Source organism: Aspergillus terreus, genomic scaffold (assembly GCF_000149615.1).
Source record: "Aspergillus terreus NIH2624 scaffold_1 genomic scaffold, whole genome shotgun sequence".
In the NCBI taxonomy this organism is placed as follows: domain Eukaryota; kingdom Fungi; phylum Ascomycota; class Eurotiomycetes; order Eurotiales; family Aspergillaceae; genus Aspergillus; species Aspergillus terreus.
The window spans coordinates 1029917-1051101 of record NT_165972.1 but is presented as its reverse complement, the minus strand read 5'-3'; the positions used below and the strand labels follow the sequence as shown (position 1 = coordinate 1051101).

General features: G+C 51.5%; 9 protein-coding genes across 9 annotated transcripts; 7 read left to right on the top strand and 2 right to left on the bottom strand.

Moving 5' to 3' along the window:
• Window positions 1–672: 672 nt before the first annotated feature.
• ATEG_00372 (uncharacterized protein) lies at window positions 673–1032 on the top strand (the record flags this gene model as incomplete). The annotated part of the gene is made up of 1 exon (XM_001210458.1): window positions 673–1032. The coding sequence occupies one exon, from the start codon at window positions 673–675 to the stop codon at window positions 1030–1032; it is 360 nt and encodes a 119-aa protein (XP_001210458.1).
• Window positions 1033–2420: 1388 nt separating this feature from the next.
• Window positions 2421–3857, top strand: ATEG_00371 (glycosyltransferase family 69 protein; the record flags this gene model as incomplete). Its single annotated transcript, XM_001210457.1, has 1 exon — window positions 2421–3857. The coding sequence occupies one exon, from the start codon at window positions 2421–2423 to the stop codon at window positions 3855–3857; it is 1437 nt and encodes a 478-aa protein (XP_001210457.1).
• A 1321-nt stretch (window positions 3858–5178) lies between these two features.
• On the bottom strand, window positions 5179–6512 carry ATEG_00370 (putative proline-rich, actin-associated protein Vrp1; the record flags this gene model as incomplete). Its single annotated transcript, XM_001210456.1, has 3 exons — window positions 5179–5202; window positions 5237–5247; window positions 5417–6512. 3 exons carry the CDS (start codon window positions 6510–6512, stop codon window positions 5179–5181), a joined length of 1131 nt encoding a protein of 376 aa, XP_001210456.1.
• Window positions 6513–7097: 585 nt separating this feature from the next.
• ATEG_00369 (uncharacterized protein) lies at window positions 7098–8468 on the top strand (the record flags this gene model as incomplete). The annotated part of the gene is made up of 2 exons (XM_001210455.1): window positions 7098–8123; window positions 8433–8468. The coding sequence occupies 2 exons, from the start codon at window positions 7098–7100 to the stop codon at window positions 8466–8468; spliced, it is 1062 nt and encodes a 353-aa protein (XP_001210455.1).
• A 136-nt stretch (window positions 8469–8604) lies between these two features.
• On the bottom strand, window positions 8605–9497 carry ATEG_00368 (60S ribosomal protein uL1; the record flags this gene model as incomplete). The annotated part of the gene is made up of 4 exons (XM_001210454.1): window positions 8605–8867; window positions 8920–9113; window positions 9229–9406; window positions 9479–9497. 4 exons carry the CDS (start codon window positions 9495–9497, stop codon window positions 8605–8607), a joined length of 654 nt encoding a protein of 217 aa, XP_001210454.1.
• Window positions 9498–9878: 381 nt separating this feature from the next.
• On the top strand, window positions 9879–12182 carry ATEG_00367 (uncharacterized protein; the record flags this gene model as incomplete). The annotated part of the gene is made up of 6 exons (XM_001210453.1): window positions 9879–9984; window positions 10211–10332; window positions 10396–10483; window positions 10715–10945; window positions 11009–11099; window positions 11204–12182. The coding sequence occupies 6 exons, from the start codon at window positions 9879–9881 to the stop codon at window positions 12180–12182; spliced, it is 1617 nt and encodes a 538-aa protein (XP_001210453.1).
• A 961-nt stretch (window positions 12183–13143) lies between these two features.
• Window positions 13144–14781, top strand: ATEG_00366 (uncharacterized protein; the record flags this gene model as incomplete). Its single annotated transcript, XM_001210452.1, has 5 exons — window positions 13144–13300; window positions 13448–13561; window positions 13608–13933; window positions 13981–14373; window positions 14437–14781. 5 exons carry the CDS (start codon window positions 13144–13146, stop codon window positions 14779–14781), a joined length of 1335 nt encoding a protein of 444 aa, XP_001210452.1.
• A 1813-nt stretch (window positions 14782–16594) lies between these two features.
• Window positions 16595–18856, top strand: ATEG_00365 (uncharacterized protein; the record flags this gene model as incomplete). Its single annotated transcript, XM_001210451.1, has 1 exon — window positions 16595–18856. The coding sequence occupies one exon, from the start codon at window positions 16595–16597 to the stop codon at window positions 18854–18856; it is 2262 nt and encodes a 753-aa protein (XP_001210451.1).
• Window positions 18857–20167: 1311 nt separating this feature from the next.
• Window positions 20168–20966, top strand: arfA (putative ADP-ribosylation factor; the record flags this gene model as incomplete). Its single annotated transcript, XM_001210450.1, has 4 exons — window positions 20168–20315; window positions 20450–20694; window positions 20750–20815; window positions 20874–20966. The coding sequence occupies 4 exons, from the start codon at window positions 20168–20170 to the stop codon at window positions 20964–20966; spliced, it is 552 nt and encodes a 183-aa protein (XP_001210450.1).
• Between the last annotated feature and the right edge of the window lie 219 nt (window positions 20967–21185).

The window sequence follows — 21185 nt, the reverse complement described above, 5'->3', positions numbered from 1 at the left end:
GCAATGCCTGGTGCGCACATCGAAGTCAGTTTGCCGCCACACGCTCAAGAAGACCAGTCACTTGCGGGTAGTGGATCAGGAACACGAGGACGATACCACTTTCTGTTGCTCCATTCGTGAGGCATATTTTAGCCTTTTCGAGACGGTATTGCTTATCCATGGAGCCAAATCCTACAGGTACAAAGCGAGTGGCAGTCTTCATCCCGCCAGGCGTTGGGATCAGACGGATCGACATGATGGAGCGCTTAGTGGGAAGCCAACTGGCCCCAGTGTCCAATGACGTATTGAGGGCGAACCTTCACATTCTGACCATTCTTTGTGGTGGTGTGACAGCCCCTTTGTGTGGACGAGCAGTGAGCGATAGAAAGGGACCGGAAGAAGAAAAGGAACAGAAAAGAAGCCCTCTGAAGCCACCGAGGGTCGTGTGATCCCACGAAAAAAAGGATGTTGCCAAGCATATACTATCTGCAGCTGCCCTGCTAGACGGGTCTCGGCACGCGCATCCCCCGTTTCTCTCCAAGAAGCAGATAAGGATTCCCCGCACACTCCCATGGGAGAGGTTCCTATAATAACCTCCTCGACCTCCTCTTTCTCTCTTTCTCTCTTCCTCCTCACTCCACCACCAGACCATGCATCTTTCAACTCCCTCCATCCAGTCTCCCTCCCATCGACATGTCCAAGTTCCGTCCTCTCCCACGCAAGAAAAACCCCCAGTCTATGGTCTCTGAGGACCCCTGGAGGGTAGACGCCCCCTTTGGACCACCGCGCATCTCCTACTTCCCCAACGCTGGGATACGACGTATCCGAGACACACTCTCCAAACTATCGCCCGCAGCGCGGGCCGAGCGAGAACTCCTCAAGCAGAAGAACCGATACAAAATCCCTTTGACCGAGCGCAACATCGACACTCTCGTTACCGCACAGCAGTACTCAGAGGCATGCTATCCGGAGAAGCATAATCGGGAGCTGCAGGTGTCGGCCTGGTTGGAGCGACTGTCCGAAGAGACGGCAGGCGGACGGAAAGCAGACTGAGTACGGGGAAGCCCACCCGTCACGACATCCTTCCAACATTCATACCATTCGCCCTACTTTCCATCGCTATGTATCCACACTCTGTCCTAAGATCAGCCATCAACGGTTCGTCGCATGGAACTCTTGACTCGGGATCATCCCTCGGGTTGTGACTCTTCTCGGCATCGACGTCATCACGGCTCCGACATGACCAATTACCCCTGACAGGGTCCACAACACGCCGTCGGTGCCGAAATTTTAACACGGATTGTTAGCTATGTTAATATCAAGTAGCCCGGGTGGTCTAGTGGGTAAGCAACATCCCCTTCCGTGTTACTCCGGAATGCCTTTACTAACACGAAATCAGTATGATTCTCGCTTAGGGTTCACCCTTAGCATATATGCGAGAGGTCCCGCGTTCGATCCGCGGCTCGGGCCACATTTTTTGGTTTTTGTCTCTCTATAAAAGAGAGAGAGAGAGAGAGAGAGAGAGAGAACTAGACGAGCAGGCAGCTGTCGGGAGTGTCATGTTCTTTGATTAATAGGGAGAAGAAATTATCAAGTCGTGGACTCATCCCTGTGAAACCGGCGGATGCTGCCAAAAGGAATTGGGCTGTTCGCGAGGAGCTTACTCGTAACATCGTCACCTCACTGACAGTTAAGACGGTTAAACGCCGCTGATTTTTCTATACCGTGGTTAGGTTAAATTTTCTTTCCTATAACCTAACATAACCTAACCGTGTGCAAGTCTACTAAGCAGTTAGAAATACTATAATAAATTTAGTATTTAATACAGATAATAGCCGCATTAGGCTAGCGGCAGGTAAAGTGTGCGACTCCGCTTCTCCGCAGCCGGAGTTTGTATGAGAAGTGACGGTCACTTCGCGACTCCTTGAAGGGTTGGAATATCGTTACACAGGTAACGCGACTATGCACGAAAACTAGGGGGGCCGACTGTGACTGGTTTAGAGTCATGCGACCCTCACACTTTCCTGTATAGCGAATATGTATCCTAACTATTCTAAATTCTTGTTCGGATGCTCCTTGTGGCTCTGTCCCGTTAATGTCTGTCCAGGCTATGAGAGGATATTGGACAATTGGACACGCCAAAGTGCGTTAAAGTTGCAAATAAGGGGTCGCAAAAAGCCGTGATCTACAAAGTTAGCCACGAGAAGCAGGCAAGGGGTGTCTTCGGCTTTTACGACATTCTGAATACCTGGATCCGTGAGAGAAATCTGCGCCTGTCAGTCTGTCTCGCGTATTTAACTTACGGCGTTGGACACCTTGACGACCTTGCTCATTCCTTACAGTAACTCGTCGGTCTAGATGGCGCTGTGACAGATATCCATGACTAGACTCAGTCTTTCTCTCTAGGAATATTGTGCCCGAATCCTATCCAAACCGCCGGCATGTTATGGGTGCGCGCCAAACTTCTCCTGGCCAGGCTACTCCGCCGACCCCCTTCGTCAGGGTATTTCTTGCTTCCCCGGTCACCTTGGCATGGTAGAGCTATCTTTGCCCGGAGACCGAGTACTCCGTACCGTTATATCCTGCTGCTTCTCTGGATAGCAGTAACAATCATTTTGTGTGATATTATGCTAACATTTATCTTCTGGCCTTCCTACACTCACCTTCCACCTTGCTATAAGAAGCTCACAAAAGCAGTTTCCACTTCTGATGCCCCCGGACGGGGAAACACCCACAGTGAAAAAGTATTTATCGCCGCTATTTTGTACGATCCTCATGGGGAGTACGCCGGCGGTCAATGGGGCGAAGCGCTCGAGCAGCTGATCGACCTACTCGGCCACGACAACGTCTTCCTCAGTCTGTACGAGAACAACAGTGGGAAAGAGGGCAAGCAAGCCCTCGAGACCCTAACGCGGCGAATCCCATGCAATAAGTCTATCGTGATCGATGTCGATGAGCATATTACCTTCGACACCTTCCCTCGCGTCACATTCCCTAACGGAGAGAGACGCATCAAGCGCATTGACTACCTAGCTGCACTACGGAACCGCGCTCTGCAGCCTCTCGAGAAACAGAATCACGTTAAATACGACAAATTCCTCTACGTTAACGATGTCTACTTCAATCCCGTCGAAGTCCTCCAGCTCCTCTTTTGCACAAACGCCCGCGACGCGCAGACTACTCTAGCCTACCGGGCCGCTTGCGCCGTGGACTTTAGCAACCCTTTTAAATTCTACGATAACTACGCTACCCGTGACCTGGCAGGATACGGTATCGGCTTTCCGTTTTTCCCCTGGTTCACGACAGCAGGGCACGGAATAAGTCGGAAGGATGTGCTAGCAGGCCGGGACGCCGTGCGCGTGCGCAGCTGCTGGGGCGGGATAGTCGCGTTCAATGCGTGGTTTTTCCAGAAAGAATACCCTGTGCGGTTCCGCGCTGTCGACGAATTATTCTGGGATGCGTCGGAGTGTTGTCTCGTGCATGCGGATTTGCAGGATGCGCCGGATGATGTAGGCGAGATACAGGATACGGGGGTGTATATGAATCCGTTTGTACGGGTGGCGTACACGCCGACGACGCTGATGTGGCTGGGAACTACAAGGCGGTTTGAGCGGTTATATGCGCGTGCGCATGATCTGCTAAATAAGATTGCCGGGCTGCCGTTGTATAATCCTCGAAGGGCGGAGGTGCCAGGAACGAAAGTACAGAGGGAGGTATGGATGCCGGATAAGGAAGGCCAGAGTGGTGGCTCGTTTCGGATGGTGGAGGTTACGGCAGGGAATGATGGGTTCTGTGGCCGACGAGGAATGGAAGTGGTTGTGGAAGATAGAAGACCAGACCAGAATGGGTTTGAAGCTCTACCTCTTCCGTCTCTATAAGATTACATACATTATTAGAGTGATGGTGTATGAAGGAGTTTGGTGCACTGCCTGCAAAGACCAAACGCAATCTGACAGAATTTCCATCAGGTTCTCAGGGGTAAAAGACAGAGTCTATACTCAAACTACTACTGAAATTTATCGAATAACATGGCGGAAGCATCGGAAATCCCTGCAGGCCAAGCCTATCTCTCACGACTCCTAAAATATGGGCGCTACGTATTACACATTAGACCTATGACGGGGGAAAGTACGAACAAGAGACGACGTCTCGGAAATGTTGTTGAACTTCAACAACGTCTATATAGTAAAATTGCTACGATATGGATACTCGCTAAGCTATAGAGAGCAGAATACCCTATAGCGAGGAGAATTAAGGCAGACACCTAGGTGCTGAACCAGGAGTTTACTTCCTAATAAGAATCCGCTCTTAGAGGCGTATAATAAAGGCCTATAGCTACAGTTATCAATAGCGTTTACTTACACACTATGTTAGCCGAGTAAGAGTAGGAGTGCGTCTAAACATCATAATATAGCGAGGACATGAAGAGCAGTCCTTCCAATGCAATCCATTGCGTTGCTATTAATGCCGCTTTGTAGCAGCACGAAATTATATTGATATACTGAGCGTTAAAGAAAGCCGCTACTTTGTTGTACTGGAGATTAGTTTTATATAAAACAAGGATAAAAACTTACAGATAACACAGGTTTTACGTAGTAACGTGAAGGGCAGTCCTGCCCCAAGCATTCCTACTATCAATAATGATTTTTCCGTCTCACAGTAGATACTTTACTACGGAAGCATAACGTATTAAACAGCATGATATAGGGCAGTATCTCCATTCGCATCTATAGTATTGATATCAGCGCTATAGTATTCCAAGAAGATTGTTACAATGTCCGGCTAATTGTGACTAGCCACCTATAACAGCCCCGATGCCTCTTTAGATTCTACATTGTACCTAAAAAGGCGTGGTAAAAAGAGGCCGTAAGTGACGCAATACGTGTAACATAAAGCGTGAAGAGCCGGCTGATTAAGGCCACAACCATACAAAGGACCTCAAGAGTGAGCTTCAACAGGGACATCTATACCGGTGGCTTTAGCATAATCTCTGTATCGGTAAGGGAGGAATGGCTTCTTATCTACTTTACCTTTACGAGGAAGCTTGTAAATATAGAATACCTCCAGAGGTAAGGTCAGGAAGTTCGACATATATTTATAGCTATGCGTTAGTATAGCTAGTTTTGTAAAGGACAGGGTAGGAGCTTCTCAAAGCACTTAACCCGATCCTAGAAGCTAAGAAAGTAGATTGGATTTAGCCTAGCGGCTTAGGAGGCACTTTACCTAATTTAAATTAGTTATCGGACTATCTACATACATACATCATCGCTAGGTAGTAAGTAGTCCTCAATGCTATCTTCTACTTTCATTATAAACACGGACACGGCGCGACAAAAGTCTCAAGCGACGAAGTCTCGGCCACGATGACTTCAACCACTCAATGCGCTCAAATCCAGCGGAACACTGCTACCCCGACCCGCACGGTACCGGCGCGCACCTCCCACAAACGGGCGCGGCTTGGGAAATAATCCTTCGCTCTGAAACTTAAATCGGTTGTCGTCAATTCGAGTCGACCCATGCGGACCTGCGCTTCCGGGACTCGACCCCACCGGTGGTCCGCCGTTGCTCAGAGTATAAGCACTCGGGTCCAATGTCGATCGATCGGGGTGGTAGTTATCGTATGAATTGGTGGCGGTCGAAGGGGCCGAAGGTGGTGCAGAAGGGGGAGGGGGAGGAGGTGCAGAGGGAGCAGATGCGGCTGGAGGTGGTGGTGGAGGGGCGGATGGTGTCTGATGGCTATGTCCCAGCGCATTCCGCGCAGCTTGAACGGCAATAGATGAAGCACTCGTCCCGTTAGGCGGCTGCGGTGCAGATGCCGCAGGGGGAGGCGGAGGCGGAGGAGTAGATCGCGAAGGTGCTGGCGGTGGTCGAGGAGCAGAAGCTGCAGGCGGGGGTGGAGGTGGTGCAGCCGGGCTTGTTGACGGAGGGGGCGGGGCAGGGGCTGCGGGTGGCTTTCGCAAACTCGTGGGGGGTGGCGGAGGCTGCTTTGCGGAGCCGGGCAATGGCGGAGGTGCACGAGGAGGTGGGATATCGGGTGCCGATTTGACCGACGCAGTTGATATTGTCGATGACGGTCTGGAAGCAGGTCTTGGGGGAGGTTTCCGCAGATTGGCGACTAGGGGATTGACGGGAGGTGCGGGGGAAGATTCCGAGCTCGGCGGCGGCGGAGGGGGCCGGGCTCCAGGAGGCTTGGGAGCAGATGCAACAGGGGGCTTTGGAGGTGGCCGTGCCCCGTCCGTCTCGGAGAGATATGGGGAATCTCGATTAGCTCCGGTGTCAACGCCTCCTCGACTGCGCAGTTTAGGCATTCCGCCGGCAAAGAGCCCTCCAAGTTGGGGCGCTGCTGGCAGTGCAGTACCGCTATCCCCTCCTGACCCAGTATCGCTATTACTCCGTAGTCGGTTGGCGGCCTGTCCGGGGGGTACTGGTGGTGCAAGCCCTCCCGGCGGCGGCGGGGGCTTTGCCATGCCAGGAACAGGGGGAGCGGCACCCAACGGAGGTCCAGAGGATTTGACACCTCCGCCGGCAATCATCGGTGCCGATCTGTCGTTGGTGACGGTTTTCTTCAATCTCGTACCTTTGTTGATATCTGAAAGGAGGGCACTCTGGGAAGTACGTTAGCCACGAAATCACACACTCATTGTCTCCGACGGTCCCAACATACTCGACCCTTCACATCACTTTTCCCTGGCATGGAAGGCAAAGATCCTGGGGGAGGAGGGGGAGGAGGGCCTCCCATTCCACCGGGAGGAGGCGGTGGTGGTGGGGGAGGAGGCATAGTGTTGGCTTGTACAGATGGGTTGATGACGTTGGGCGTAAAGGGTGAAGGAACCGAAGCGATCACGAAAGGATCAGTCTTCCGGAATCGAGCGGATCATCTGATACTTGTGCGTAGATGAAGACGTCGGATTAGAGATTCAGGTAGTAACAGAATGTGTTGTTTCAACAGAAGAGGACAGGTAGATGGGGGAGTGACAGAGGGGGAGAGTGAGATAGTGAACGGGAGCAGCAGGCAACGATTAGCGGCGGCGGCAGTAAGTCTCCGCCTTGGGCCCGTGTCTTCGCCGTGATCGCATCACTTCTTGTTCCCTTTCACCACCCCGTCCAATTTCCTCATCATGAAGGGAATTGCCCTACGTCCCAAACCCCGAAGCCCCCAGGCTCTGGTCTGTCAGTTCTGTCGGCTATCCGGGACTCAGACTCCTCAACCCCGTCTCCAAATCGCCCGGTCTTACTCCTCGACAACGACGCCGTTGAGTCGCAAAACGCAAACCGGACAATGGCGATCGAAAAAGGACTTGAAGTCTCCAGGGAATTCTACAAGCCAAATTTCCAAATGGTTCTCATCGACAGTGTCCGACCCAGCCCCCCCAACGGAAGCCGAAGAAACTTTGCGACAGATCGCCCATGATTCCACCGAGCTTCGAAGCGTCGATGCCGTCCCCTCCAACGAGGCGGTCGTCCAGCTACTACATAGATGCCAAGAACTCGCCGAAGCACTCGTGCTACCAGAGCCCGAAAAGGCAAAGCAGTCGTCGTCGGAAGGAAAGGGAGAAAACGAAATCTCATCTATCCTGGACTTGGAGGAGAAGAACAGTGGGAAGAAACGATCGAAGTCACTGCGCAACCCGCATCCACAGCTGGCCAATTCGCTCGCCCAGGTGGCTTACGACCTTCTGACGGACGAAAAGGTGTTTATCTCTCCTGAGGCACTTGCCTGCTACACCAAGATCCAGACCTTGCTCAAGCGGGCCGAGCAATTCCCGGAGATCTTCCACCTTTATGCCAACAAGCCGGTGCCCGAGGAGAATAGTTCCCCGGTAAAGTACCACAGGGCGAACCCCAAGAGCGTCAACAGTGCTGTTCCAACGGAGCTGGCCAACATGGCTCTGGATGTCGCCATTGAGCAACGAAACCTTCCTCTTGTGTTGGAGATCATTGACAACACGTTCTGTGCACCGGCCTTCCACCGCGCAAAGATTTTTAAGAAGGCATCCGTGCCCCTAGGTGGACTTGCGACCGCCCCGGCTGCTTGCTATGTGATTGCGTCTTGGGCATCATCCCTGCAAAACACCATGGACCCGAGCATGGCGACAGGGATTGCCTTCGCTGCGTCTCTGGCCTATGTCGGGGGTGTATCTTCTGTGGGTCTCCTAGCTATCACGACAGCAAATGATCACATGGAGCGTGTTGTATGGCTTCCTGGGATCCCGTTGCGACATCGGTGGCTCCGGGAAGAGGAACGCGCAGCTCTCGATCGAGTTGCCATTGCATGGGGGTTCAAAGATCCATATATGAGGGGTGAAGAGGAAGGTGAAGAGTGGGAGAGCCTAAGAGAATTCATTGGCCTCCGGGGAATGATTTTGGATAAGACAGATCTGATGCATGGGATGCAATAACCGGATAACTTGAGGTTTCCTTTTCGTTCTACCCTGTATGTTACTTGTAGTTAGACTGTACCAATATATATTGAGACATCACTTGGATGACCGAGATTACGTGCACTACCCAAGACGATCCAGAGATAGGAACTAAAGAGAGTCATATTCCCGTAAATATGGTATACATAACCGGTCTTCTAGCCCCTAAAAACGATCCCCAGCGTAGCCCTAGAGCGCCAATAGCTTAGTAGAGACGCTTGGGGGGAGACATGGTAGCCTTGAGGACAAGGCTGCCAACGTTCTGCCAGCCCTTCTTCAGGAGGGAGACGAGGTAGTTGATGGAGAGCATGACGTTGGAGACAAGCTCGTCCTCGGTCATACCGACGTTGCCAACGGCAACACCAAGGCAGAGCACCTTCTTAAGCTGGAACTTGATGGTGGACTTGACCTCGGTGACCTTCTTGGACATATCCTCGGCGTGGGAGATGGGGGTAGGGAATTTACCAGCTGCAGGTTGTCAGTATCTGAAGCCTGCACCGAGATCGTGAGAACGACATACCCTTGGAGAGACCAGGACCCAGGAGACGGGGGATCTGCTTGATGAGACTGTCGGAAGCCAGGAAGGCATCGTACTTGCGAGCAAGCTTCTTGATGAGCTTCTTGTTCTTGTTCAGCTTCTTCAGGTCATCAGTGGACATGGCATCGATGCCGTGGTGCTTAGCACGGTCGAGATCGTGCTGGTCACCAAGAATGCTAGAAACAGGCGAATGAGTCAGCTCATGAGGTTCTTTCTGCGACGACTCGACCTCTCCATCGCACGGGTTGTTCCGAAGGGTCCGGTCGGTCGATCCCAGAGGGCGAAACATACCAGATGGTCATGTTGGGGCGGGGGACGGTGGGAAGCTTGATGGTGCCGGAGAAACGCTTGTCACGCTGGGGATCGTAGTTCTTCAGACCGATCTGAAGCTCGACGGTCTCGAGGAAGTTTCTCTTCTTCTCATTCTGAGAGTAGTCCAGCAGCTGCTGGATGTTCTGGCGCACTCCGGCTGTAGGACAGAAAAGCGATTAGTGAGAGGTCAAGAGAATGATAGCTGACGAGTAATGAAGATAAAACATACCGACTGTGATCTTAGACATGATGGTGACAGTCTTCCAAAAGAATCTTCAAATCCTTATGGTGTGGCTCTGCGCTGAATATCGGAACGAAACAAGAAGAGAAAGCCTTGAACTTTTCCCGCCGCCAGAAAATCAATTCGCGCTTCTCCGCTTGTGGGTGCGGGTATCCGCTAACCCTGAACAGGGATAGTGGTGCCCTAAGATGAGTAATTTAGCTCATGTGATTTACGCCTTATTACTCAGGCATAAATGATCTTCCCGCACTTACCTATGCATCGACACTCATGCACGATACAGTCCCTTTGGCCAGATGGGGAATCTCTCTCTTTTGCATCAATTCAATGCATTCTTCCTATCTGAAGCGACTCCATACATGGTCCTGATCAGCAGACGACCTGAGCCATGGTGAATCCAGCAGACCCTACCAAATCCGTGCGCCCGGGTACCGCGTGTACCGAGTGCCAGCGACGGAAGCAGAAGGCAAGAAGCCCATGCGATCGTTCCAGTAGTAAGGAATCGCACTAATATCATATAGTGTAGTCGCGAATGGCCTTGTAACCACTGCCAGGCGAGGCGGATCGCCCATCTCTGTAAATTCGCGCCCAAACGGATCGTAAAGGCGGCTCGACCGGCTACTGCAAACAATAAGAGGTTCGCAGAGTTGATGCTTTCATCGCCCTCATAGACTGACTTGAAGTATAGCACGTTGAATGCTCTCCCGCAACGCATCGTAGATAGGGAGCCGGATCCCCTGGATGATGCTGGCAAACAGACCGTTATCAAGAATGAGGATTTTCGGGCTTTGGGCTATCTTCATGATGACCCCTGCTCTGCAATCAAAGAAGGCGTCAATGCTGTATGAATCTCGGACTCTGCGCTTTGCCGTTGACTTATGGCTGATACGCACCCCAAAAAAAAGGCTGGAGTGAATCTACCTCAAAAAACCGAAATAAGATCCTTGGAAATGGAGAATGCATTGCGTGCGATTCCTCCCAAACCATACACAGGTATGCATATATCTTCCAGTTTCCACAGAGAAACGAAGTGCTTACACGTGAAAGACATGTTGGTACAGCATTTTCTAACCGACACAAACTATCAATACTATATTCTTTACCCTCCCACGTTTTCATCCGACTATGTCGCCTGGTGGACAGCCAAAGCCAATGGGCAATCTTTGACCCCAGAGTTTACTTGTCTTTTGTTGCATGTTTGTGCATGCTCGGCTTGCTTTTTAGATACCGATGCACAGCATAAGCTTGAATCGGAGCTCGGAGAAAGTATCACCACGCTTTCCCGACGATATCATCATGTGGCGAAGCAGCTAAGCAGTACTATTCCTCCGGGGAAGGGAGGATTGACGCAGGTTCAACAATTGTTCCTGAACGCCCACTGGTTCAAGATTGAGGCTTCGTTTGTGGAGGCGTGGCATGCCCTGAGTGCCGCCATCCACGAAGCTCAAGAACTAGGTAGTGGCCCTGCACTATTTACTGCGTAGACTTGAACCTGCTTCTAACGCTCACCGATTTTAGGCATGCACAGGAGCTCCTCAAGATTGAAGATCTCCGAGTTCGATATAGAAATGCGTCGGCGAGTCTGGTGCGTCCTCTATGCTTGGGACTGGTGCGTTGCCTACAATTTCACATCTATCCACGTGTTACTGACCGAACAAGGCAAATGTCCCTATTATTGTCTCGACCATTCATTATAAATAGCAATTATTGCAGCTTTGAGTTGCCTAATCTCCGATTGGAAAGCCCCGAGTGTGAGGAAGGATTGCCATCTCCGATAACCCCATTGGCCCTCGAGTGCCAATTAGGCCAGATGATTTCCAAGATACCCGGTGTGATGGGAGGCATCTTGTCTCCTTCACAAGCAGTCGCTATTCAGCAAGAGACTGAACGATGGTTCGCCTCCCTCCCATCAGTTTTCAGTCTCACAAGCCCAGACACGCGGTGGGACACTGCCCATAATTATATTCTTGTAAAACGCTCCACGCTCCATGTCATCGGTTATATGGTCATGCTCCTTCCCTTGAAACAGTGTTTGACGAAGACTATGGATGCAGACTCCATCAGCATCGAAAAAAGCCTGCAACCCATGGCCGTGGATTGTGCCTTGAAGCTGCTAGAGGTGTCACGCCAGCATCTGAGTTATCTCCCGCCGCGGAATATGAATTTCCACTTTGCGCCGTTTTTGATATTTGATACGGCTGCTTTCTTATGCTCTGCGATACTGCATGATCCCAGTCGGAGACTATACCAACGAGATAGAGTTATCGAGGGAATTGGGTTGGCCCTCGAGTCGCTCAGACAGAGCTCTCGTCACAGCAAAACTAGCACTCGGTGCTATGGGATACTCTTCAAACTCAGCAGTAGCATGGCGTTGTCTCCTGCAGAAAAGAGAATGGCCGGGTATAAGTCATCGGAAGATTCGACAGGAGGGCCTCGCACGCCTCCCGGTAACCAACCGACCGAGTCGTCCACCAACGTCCCGGTTATGGATGATTCAGTACACATTTCACGGCAGTTTGGCACAGAAATGTCTGGAATGGATGGCTTCAATGCATTTGCAACTCCTGATGCGGACACTCTCGATAGTGAGATGGCCGGATTGGCGGATATTCCTGATCTGGACTTGGGTGAATTGAGCCAGATTTGGGATTGGGACAACCTCGATCTCGATATCCCCGGGCCAGTCACCTAGTTTCTGTACATACATAGTGTGCGAATGGAGTCTCCTATGTTAGGGACTCAACTATTGAGCCCCTCCACCACGTAATATGAGGCGGGTTCCAAGGAGTGTAGTAAATACTAATTTGAATCGATCGTGAATAGATGCATAGCATAGGTATGAAACGCATGTCAAAAAGCTTGACCACGGGTAGAGGAAAATATCTTGAGTGATCGACTGACTGGAGGCCTGCTGGACAAGTCAGCTGCGAGCGTGGCGGCCGTGTCAGCCGCAAGTGGCCGGGGTCAGACGAGGCTGGTGATCGCTTGCCTTCTCGGGCAACACGCTATCTTCACCCGCATACTTAGGGGCCTAATCCCTCTGCAACCTTCTTTTTCCACTCCCCATTCTCTCGCTTTGGTTTGTGTTTAGCTCTCTTCTTTTTACATCAGCTTGATCAGTCTGACAAAGCATGACCGACCCTTCGCAATCACATAGTGGACAGACTGCGCAAGAGTACTACGAGAGCTTCAGACGCCACTCCTCTCTGTGGAATAAATTCTGTGACATCGATAATGAGTTGAACTTCAAAACATATCTGCAAGGCCTGCAGAGCGTGGATACCCGGAATTTCGTTCTCGATTTCGGAAATGACGACGCTTGGTGCGCCTTGAATCTGGACCCCGATGAGCTCACACACTTGTTCCGCAAACCAGTACGTACCGGAACAATGAGATTGTAACGGCGGAAATTAACTCGTACTTAGAAACCCCGATGCTTTGGCACTAGGTGGATGTGAGCTCCATACCCTCTCTATCTATCCGACGATTTCGCAACATCAAACTCACTGAAGATAGCCATATATGGGCCCCAGAAGAACAAAAGGAACTCATCAAGGTGTGTTCGCGTATCCTCATCCGACCAGACTCAAGCTAATATTTATATCAAGGTCCTGACTCGCCATTATGGGGTCTCTGAACGCCTACAGGGCATGATGTGTACAGACCCCGTACAACCCTCTTTAAACCCTCCTGCACCTGAACCCCCGATGAGAAACGCCACTCACACCAGCAATCTCAATCCGACACCAAAATCTCCGGGAGTCCACGATCTCGAAGAAGCATATGGGCTGAAAGACCTATCCGACCCAAGTGAGATGCAAGTAGCGGCATCATTTAGGGGACTTACGTTTGCTCATGTAACGAATCAAATCTGGCACTTCTGTTCCGTGGATTACGGCCCAAGATGTACTTCCACCATGCCTTTTGCCCCATATCGACTATACTAACCAACAGTAGATACCTGTACCGGATATAACTCGCTACATGTCGTACCAAATGTCAACGTGTCGAACGGAAAGCACTTGCCCGATGGTATCCGATTATGGTCGTGGCTGATTCTATGTGACGATGGTAGGATCAGATGCACCAGCTGATTTTGCGCATTCTAATTTTGCAGGAACCGTGATCTCCATGCAAGAAAATCCCTACCCCGGACTCTCCAGGCCGAATGAGAAGGAGCTGAAGGCGGTCCTGGGCATTGTCCGTAGGAACATTCAATTCATATTCTCTGGAGTGTCTAAACAGCATTTTGCTTCCTCTGCGAGCGACTCGTTGATTACGATTCGCGTGCGACCTTTCCACGGCGGGGACGGCGATCATGCCAGCATCAAACAGGACGACGGCCCTAGCTTGCTGTTCTACTACATCTTTGACGACTGGGTTTCGAGTTATGCTTTGGTCGCTAAGCGGGAGCACAAGTACGGGGTTATACTGGACAAATTGGTAAGCTGGGAGTCTATTCTACATAGCAGTATACTAACTCATTGCAGAGAACGGATATGTTGACAAGACCAGCCGTGGACCTGGTTAATGAACTCCATGGGCTTGGCCGGCAGCTCGCGGTTCTTAGAAGGCTTTATTCCAGCTATGAGCTGATCATGACGCGCATTCTACAGAGACAACGACTCCTCCGTGATGAGGCGCGCTCGAGTCGCCCTCCAATGGCCCTTGGGCCCGTATTTGGCGAAAGTGAGATAGTGGATCCCCGCCAGGCAGCCTTGCAAAACAATTTCTCCTTCTCGAGCCTCCCAGATAACCCAGTCGGGGTCCAGCTGAGCTCAGCTGCTGTGGCACGTTTCGAAAGACTGCTGGATCGGATCAAGCTTTATTGCCTGTCTGAGATCGACACCTGTCTGACTGAGAAGGAGTCCCTCACTTTTTTGGTATGATACTTATCGTTATTTTCAAGGCGAGATCTTACAACATGTTGCTGACAAGCAGGGCAGAACTTCAACCTGATCGCCTTAAAGGACTCCCAGGCTGTCGAGAAGCTCACGAGGATCACGATCTTGCTGGCCAAGGCGACCATCCTGTTCTTGCCAGTGAGTCTGATGACGGGGTACTTCTCAACCGAGCTCGAGGGCGTCAAGGGAGGGTATACGCCGACACAGTACTGGGTGGCTTTTGCGGTGATCTTGTTCTTGTCAATGGTGCTACTCGGCTTATTCGGGTACCTCAGTGACACGGTCGAAGGCAAAACCATCTACCAGTCCCTGTTCCGGTCGTTTTTTCGTTCCTCTAGGGAGAGGATCTCGTCCCGTCGAGGGGATAAGGCGGGAGCTGCCGAGTGACATATTCGAATCGAAGGTACAACGGGGATTTGAATACGGTTGTATTTTCTCGAGACAATGATCTATAGGTATGCCGAACAGTCGAAGACTTTCATTCAGTTAGTCATGGGAAGCAAATATAGCCATAACCACACCCCTGCCAAGCTAGGTAGTATACGATTGCTTCTTGAGAAGATTTGCCTTTTTATTAAGCCACCATATCTCAGATATTCGGGTGCCTACGAGTTTTGGGGTACTTCTACTGGTACTTATCTAACTGGCACATTGACATTAGATGATCAAATCTAACCTAACAAGATCCTGCTCCCAGAGGACCTTCCATGTAGGGGCAAATATCGACGGTGTCAATGATAGCTGATGTGAATGAAGATCCTCGGATATTTTGTGGATTTTCGTCAGTTTCTATTTAGGAATGCACCCCATCGGTTTGGGGATTTGTAGTGGTACGTAAGGTGTAATACATGGCCATGGACGCAGTTTGGCTGTATTCGAACATATACCCGTTTGATCGCTTCGTTCGGTGTCAAGAAGCATGGAAACTCCCAAGCTTCTAGCTTGAGGTGTGTCTCCTCGCATTCTGTGAATAACAAGTTTCTGCACAGCAGGTCTACACATAAGGACCACCCGTAACCCGCTGTTTTGGATAATTGAGGTTCAACCGGATCAATGTCTCAGTCTCACTCTTTTGGGTTGACCGGAGGGACTGCGTCATTTCGTCAAATCTCTCTGCATGGGGTTCGCCGCCCCTGGTTAGAGATTTCGTCACCAGCCACTACCGTGAAATTGGCACGGAATAGATATCCTTGTGTTGCTCGAGTTTGGTGGTTCTGCATCAAGGATATCTTCCAAAGTGTCTCCTGGAAGTGTGTGGAATGCTCGACACATTGCGATATATAATATGTTCAAGGCCACAGCTCGAGACCTATTTGATAGTTCGGTACTCTTTGGCACTTTCCAGCGCTTGAGTCAGTTTGCGGCTCGATGGCCTTGTCCCTGAGCAATGACATAATAGTGCAGTGTGCTCGTAGACCTGCGCAAGAGTGCCCGATTGTGGGTTTGAATGCAGCCTGGTGGAGGCTTAGACTGACCGGGATAGGCACGCCAGACTTCGCTGTTTCTTGAGTCTGTGACGATGTCCACGTAGCCTCCATTTGGGCTCTGACTGGATACTAAAGAGACTTTGAAGATGTCAGAAACCATGATTTTCAAACTAAGAATAGCAGTCTAACTTACTCATCAAGTGTCCTCATATGAGGATCAACCAATTCTATCAACATTTGGGCAGGCTTCTATGAGCCTCCATGACCTATGATAAATAATGAATAGGTACGGAAGCCGTTGTAGGTGGACATCGTAACCAGTTGTTAGACGCGAAGCCAATTGACAAATCGTGTTGTGAAGGTCCGGAAAAACGCCCAAGGTTACTTCCTGCGAATCTTGATTCCCAGTTAGTGGCAAGCCTTCTCTAGGCCATTGTAGGTCCCTGTGGAGGTAGTGATGATTGGGGACCAACTGCTTTTTGTGGGAAGCCTTCGCGTGCTTTGGAGGTGGTAGAATTCTCTGAAGCTCAGCGAAGCAAACAAGTGCTTTATATAGCCTCGATCACGTGGCCACAATCAGAGGCTGTGAAGGCATAACTAGTGCGCAGTGACTATGGCAATCGGCTCTGAGCAGGCATCACTGATATACCCCGCAGGGCGTCACTCAGCCTCGCTGGAGACACGAGGCTGGAAGCATAGCCCTCGACAGAGAGGGAATTTTCCTTCTCCCAATCCCCCAGCTCACTAGGCAAAGAGCCATTTCCAACCAGGATATGCGTCTGCTACATACGACAGAGCCGCCATCCGCCCCGTTCAAGGTCATCGAGTTCACCGATGATGAGATCCCGCCATACGCCATTTTATCGCACACATGGGACAAGGAGGAAATCACATTGAGGGACCTAGAAGTTGAGACACCCCACTATGAAACCCTAGTCAACAAAACAGGATATACAAAACTCCGTCGCGCTTGTGGCCTTGCTCGACAATCTGGATACGACTGGCTCTGGATGGACACCTGCTGCATCGACAAGACCAGCAGTGCCGAGCTGTCCGAAGCAATCAACTCCATGTACCGATGGTACCAGCAGGCGGAGACCTGCTATGCGTGGCTGGCTGATGCGTGGTCTCCCAGCGACGTTCCGACGAGCAGGTGGTTTACGCGCGGGTGGACGCTGCAGGAACTGGTCGCGCCGTCTACGGTGGTATTCCTGGATGCGCGCTGGGAAGTGCTTGGGACGAAGGAAGGCCTGCGGAGCGCCATATCCGAGCGCACTGGGATTCCGGAGGGCATCCTTTCTGGGGACGACGATCTGGAGACTATGAGTGTTGCCCAGAGAATGTCCTGGGCCGCGGGACGACGAACGACTCGCGTGGAAGATCGTGCGTACTGTCTCCTGGGCCTCTTTAGAATCAGTATCCCTCTGGTATATGGAGAAGGCCAGAAGGCGTTTTATCGACTCCAAGAAGAAATCATGCGGGTGTCCGACGACATGAGTCTCTTTGCGTGGCAGTCGCCGATCCCATCTAGCGGGCTGTTAGCCCCCTCGGCCGACGCATTCGAGGGGTGTACTGATGTGGTCGTGTCCGAGAGTCCCTTTGTCACCTCGAATATCCCATGGACGGTTGGGAATAAGGGGATCCAGCTGCAGCTTCCTTTTCTTCCGGTTGGTCGAAATGGTCTTGGATGGGCTATCCTGTCAGCTTCCAGACGTGGGAAGGAAACCTGCTTCCTCGCGGTCTATCTTCGCGATATTCACCTTACGATGGAGCTGTTTGAGCGCGTCTGGTGTGATCGAGTAGAGCTGATTTATCTAACACGGTTCCAGCCAGCGCAGTTTCCTATGCGACATATTCGAGTTCAGCAGCGGCGATCAACGAGCTCAAGCTCTTCCCTGCCAGAGCCACCTGATCGGGGGGTAGACTCGGAAGTGTTTTCCTGGGCCTTGATGTCTGCCCAGGGACATACAGTCGATTATTATCGTGCGGAAGACGGTGACGCACTGGATGCGGTACTTAGAGCAGCTGGGAGGGACGACCCAGGAAGATGGAGGGATCTACGGCGACACGTCGACCCAAAGGTCAACAAACAAGATATTCATGGGCGTACGCTTCTATGGCACGCAGTGTCATTCGGCAATGCGCCTGCCGTCTGGTTCCTCCTTGCGCAGAAACATGTCAATGTTAATTCAACAGACGAACTATCCCAAACGGCCCTTTGGAAGGCTGTAGAGCATAACCATCTTGATATTGTTTGGCTCTTGTTGAGCCGAAGCGACATTGATGCCTTCCCGACAAACCATCACGGGCTCACTCCATTCCATCAAGCGGTGCGGATCGGCAATGAGACTATCCTTAGAATGTACTTATCACAAGATGGCTTTCGAAACCATATTGCCGACGGCAGGGGCCGCACGTTGTTGTCGCACGCAGCAGAGTATGGGAGAGCCAATATCGTTGAAATGCTCCTGAAGCGTGCGGATATGAAAGTTGATGTGGAGGACGAGCGCGGATGGACACCACTGACCTGGGCCGCGGCTCTAGGGAAAGACGATGTGTGCAAGCTTCTCCTTTCTCACGGCGCTGATATCGACCATGAAGATCACGAGAATAAAACACCGCTGCTTCATGCCGTCGACAATAACCACGCGACTGTCTGTCTCTGTCTGATAGAAAATGGCTCGGCGCTCGATATTGCGGATCATCGATACCAAAGGCTATTGTTTTATGCGGTCCAACATGGCCGCCCAGGAAAACTGTGTCAAGCTCTCCTTGATCGTGGCGTCCCGGCGAATCTCACTGACGACCAAGGGATGACGCCGCTCATGCATGCGGTAGCTGCCGGTAATGAAGTGCTTTGCCGACTTCTTCTGGAATACGGCGCCGACGCCAACTCTGAAGACCATGCGGGAAAATCACCGCTCTGGCACGCCTCACTCAAAGGTCGTCAAGAAATTGAGGGCTTGTTACATAGTCACGGTGCAAGGCCTTGTTGCGTAGTCACGGCGCATGGCCTCGTTTCTACTTCGAGATAGAACGAAGGATCGATTCAGCGGATCGAGTGGAAGGTGGATGATGGAGGTGGTTCCTAAAATATACGGAGTATGTCTTGATCCGAGGTGATGGACTGGATGTATATACTTAAAGGGTTGCCCGAGGCTGGATGCTTCCTGAAGGAGACTAGGCAAAAGGGCTGCCAGGGTTAGCCCTATCTAGAGCCTCACCCTGCAAACTCCTACTTCGTACTTCTCCAGCTTTGACAGGAACCGATATAAGACGGTCTAAATAGAATAATTAAAGAGTCCATACCTATGGACCCAGCACCGACATGACGCGTAGGGGGTGTGGTCCCGGTGGGTTCGGTGACGAGCGTTAGGACCACCCGGCCAGTTGGAAGGAGGAAATATTCGGGAGCACGAGACCGTCCATGATCCACTGGACCCTTTCGATACCATATACAGAGTGTTTGGTATGGTACAGTAACGGAATACCAGCCAGGCACCTCAAGAGGTACCTCGATTGCGGCAGTGGAGCCATACATTCGCCATGTACCTGTGGCTGAGTCAGCGGAACCGCCAATAGAAACGGAAACACCGTGTCCTCTTCTCGACCTCATCCCGATGATCCAGGAGAGAAACGACGTTGCCTGAGAGAAGGGACACTTGTCTTGTCGAGAGGAACGATTATATGTAGAGAGATAAACTTCTATGAATTTTAGGAACTGATAATCGAACAAGTGAAGTTGACTGCTGGTTGCGTGTGCTGGCATTCCACATCGATACCCAGGATAGTTACCGTACGAGACTTTACCATACCAACCCTTTTTGTCTCTTCTGCCTCTTCTCTCTCTTGTCTCTCTCTCTTCCCTATCTGACTGACTTGCCATCACCGCCGACCTACTACCACTAACTCATCTGGACACTGTTTCTTCCTTTTTCCTCCCCTTCCTCCTCTCATCGTCAATCCCCTCATCGCACCTGTGGTAAGTCCTCCTTCTCCCCCGACTATCTCCCTTCCCATCCTCTCCCTCTTCCGCATAATTCCTTTGTCTTCGTTTTCCCCTGTCCGGTCGCCGTCCTCCCCCCCCTGATTGCGTCTTCCCACATTATTTCCACCTCCGACGTGATCTGGTTTCTGCCCTCCCCTCGTCGACCTGACCACTCCCTTCTTCCTCCTCCCGCCTCTCCCTTCTTCTCTCATTCTCCTTTCCTTGGATTTTCCGAAAATTTCCCCTCCGATCAATCAATCAATCGATCCATCCGTCACTGGTTTCTCGCCGAATCTCCCCGTCTGACATCGCGTTCTGCCCAACAGATCCCGAACGACTCGCATTCGCCACCGTCAACATGGGTCTCTCCTTTTCCAAGATCTTCGACCGCCTATGGGGCAGAAAGGAGATGCGAATTCTCATGGTCGGTCTCGACGCCGCCGGAAAGACCACCATTCTGTACAAGCTGAAGCTGGGTGAAATCGTCACCACCATCCCCACAATCGGTCAGTCTCCATCCCTCCCTCCCGGGGTCATCGTCGCTCCATCATCGTCGGAAACCCTCGCTCGTGGAATCACTGGATCGCATCGTCAACACCACCCGCCGTGACCGCTCGCTGACCTTGGTCTTTCGGAACAGGTTTCAACGTCGAGACTGTCGAGTACAAGAACATTCAGTTTACCGTGTGGGATGTCGGTGGACAGGACAAGATCCGTCCTCTCTGGAGACACTACTTCCAGAACACCCAGGGTATCATTTTCGTCGTCGACAGCAACGATCGTGACCGTATCGTCGAGGCGCGCGAAGAATTGCAGCGCATGCTGAACGAAGATGAACTCCGCGACGCTCTCCTCCTGGTTTTCGCCAACAAGCAGGATCTGCCGGTACGCCCTTGACCCTGTGCTGATGCGATGTGGATATGAATACTGATGGATCCAGAACGCCATGAGCCCCGCCGAGATCACCCAGCAGCTCGGTCTGCAAAGTCTCACCCGCCGTCCTTGGGTAAGTTTCTCCCCCTTGACTCCAACCGGAATCGACACTTATATGTCTCCACCCACAGTACATCCAGTCGACCTGCGCCACCACTGGTGATGGCCTGTACGAGGGTCTCGAGTGGCTCGCCGATGCCCTGCGGAAAGCCAACCGGGACTAAACTAATGCAATGAGTGGAAGATACTATTTGGACGTGTGAACTGGGAGTTGGGGATGATGGATGGGGAACCGGGCCGGCACAGACACAACCGCGCACAGGGAAGGGATCTGTTACTTTGGTCGTGCTTGTATGTTCTCTAACGGCTCTTCATTCCTCTATATGATATTAGCTTTTCTTATTTTTTCCTTTCATCCCGGCGTCGATCCCAACGAATCCTCC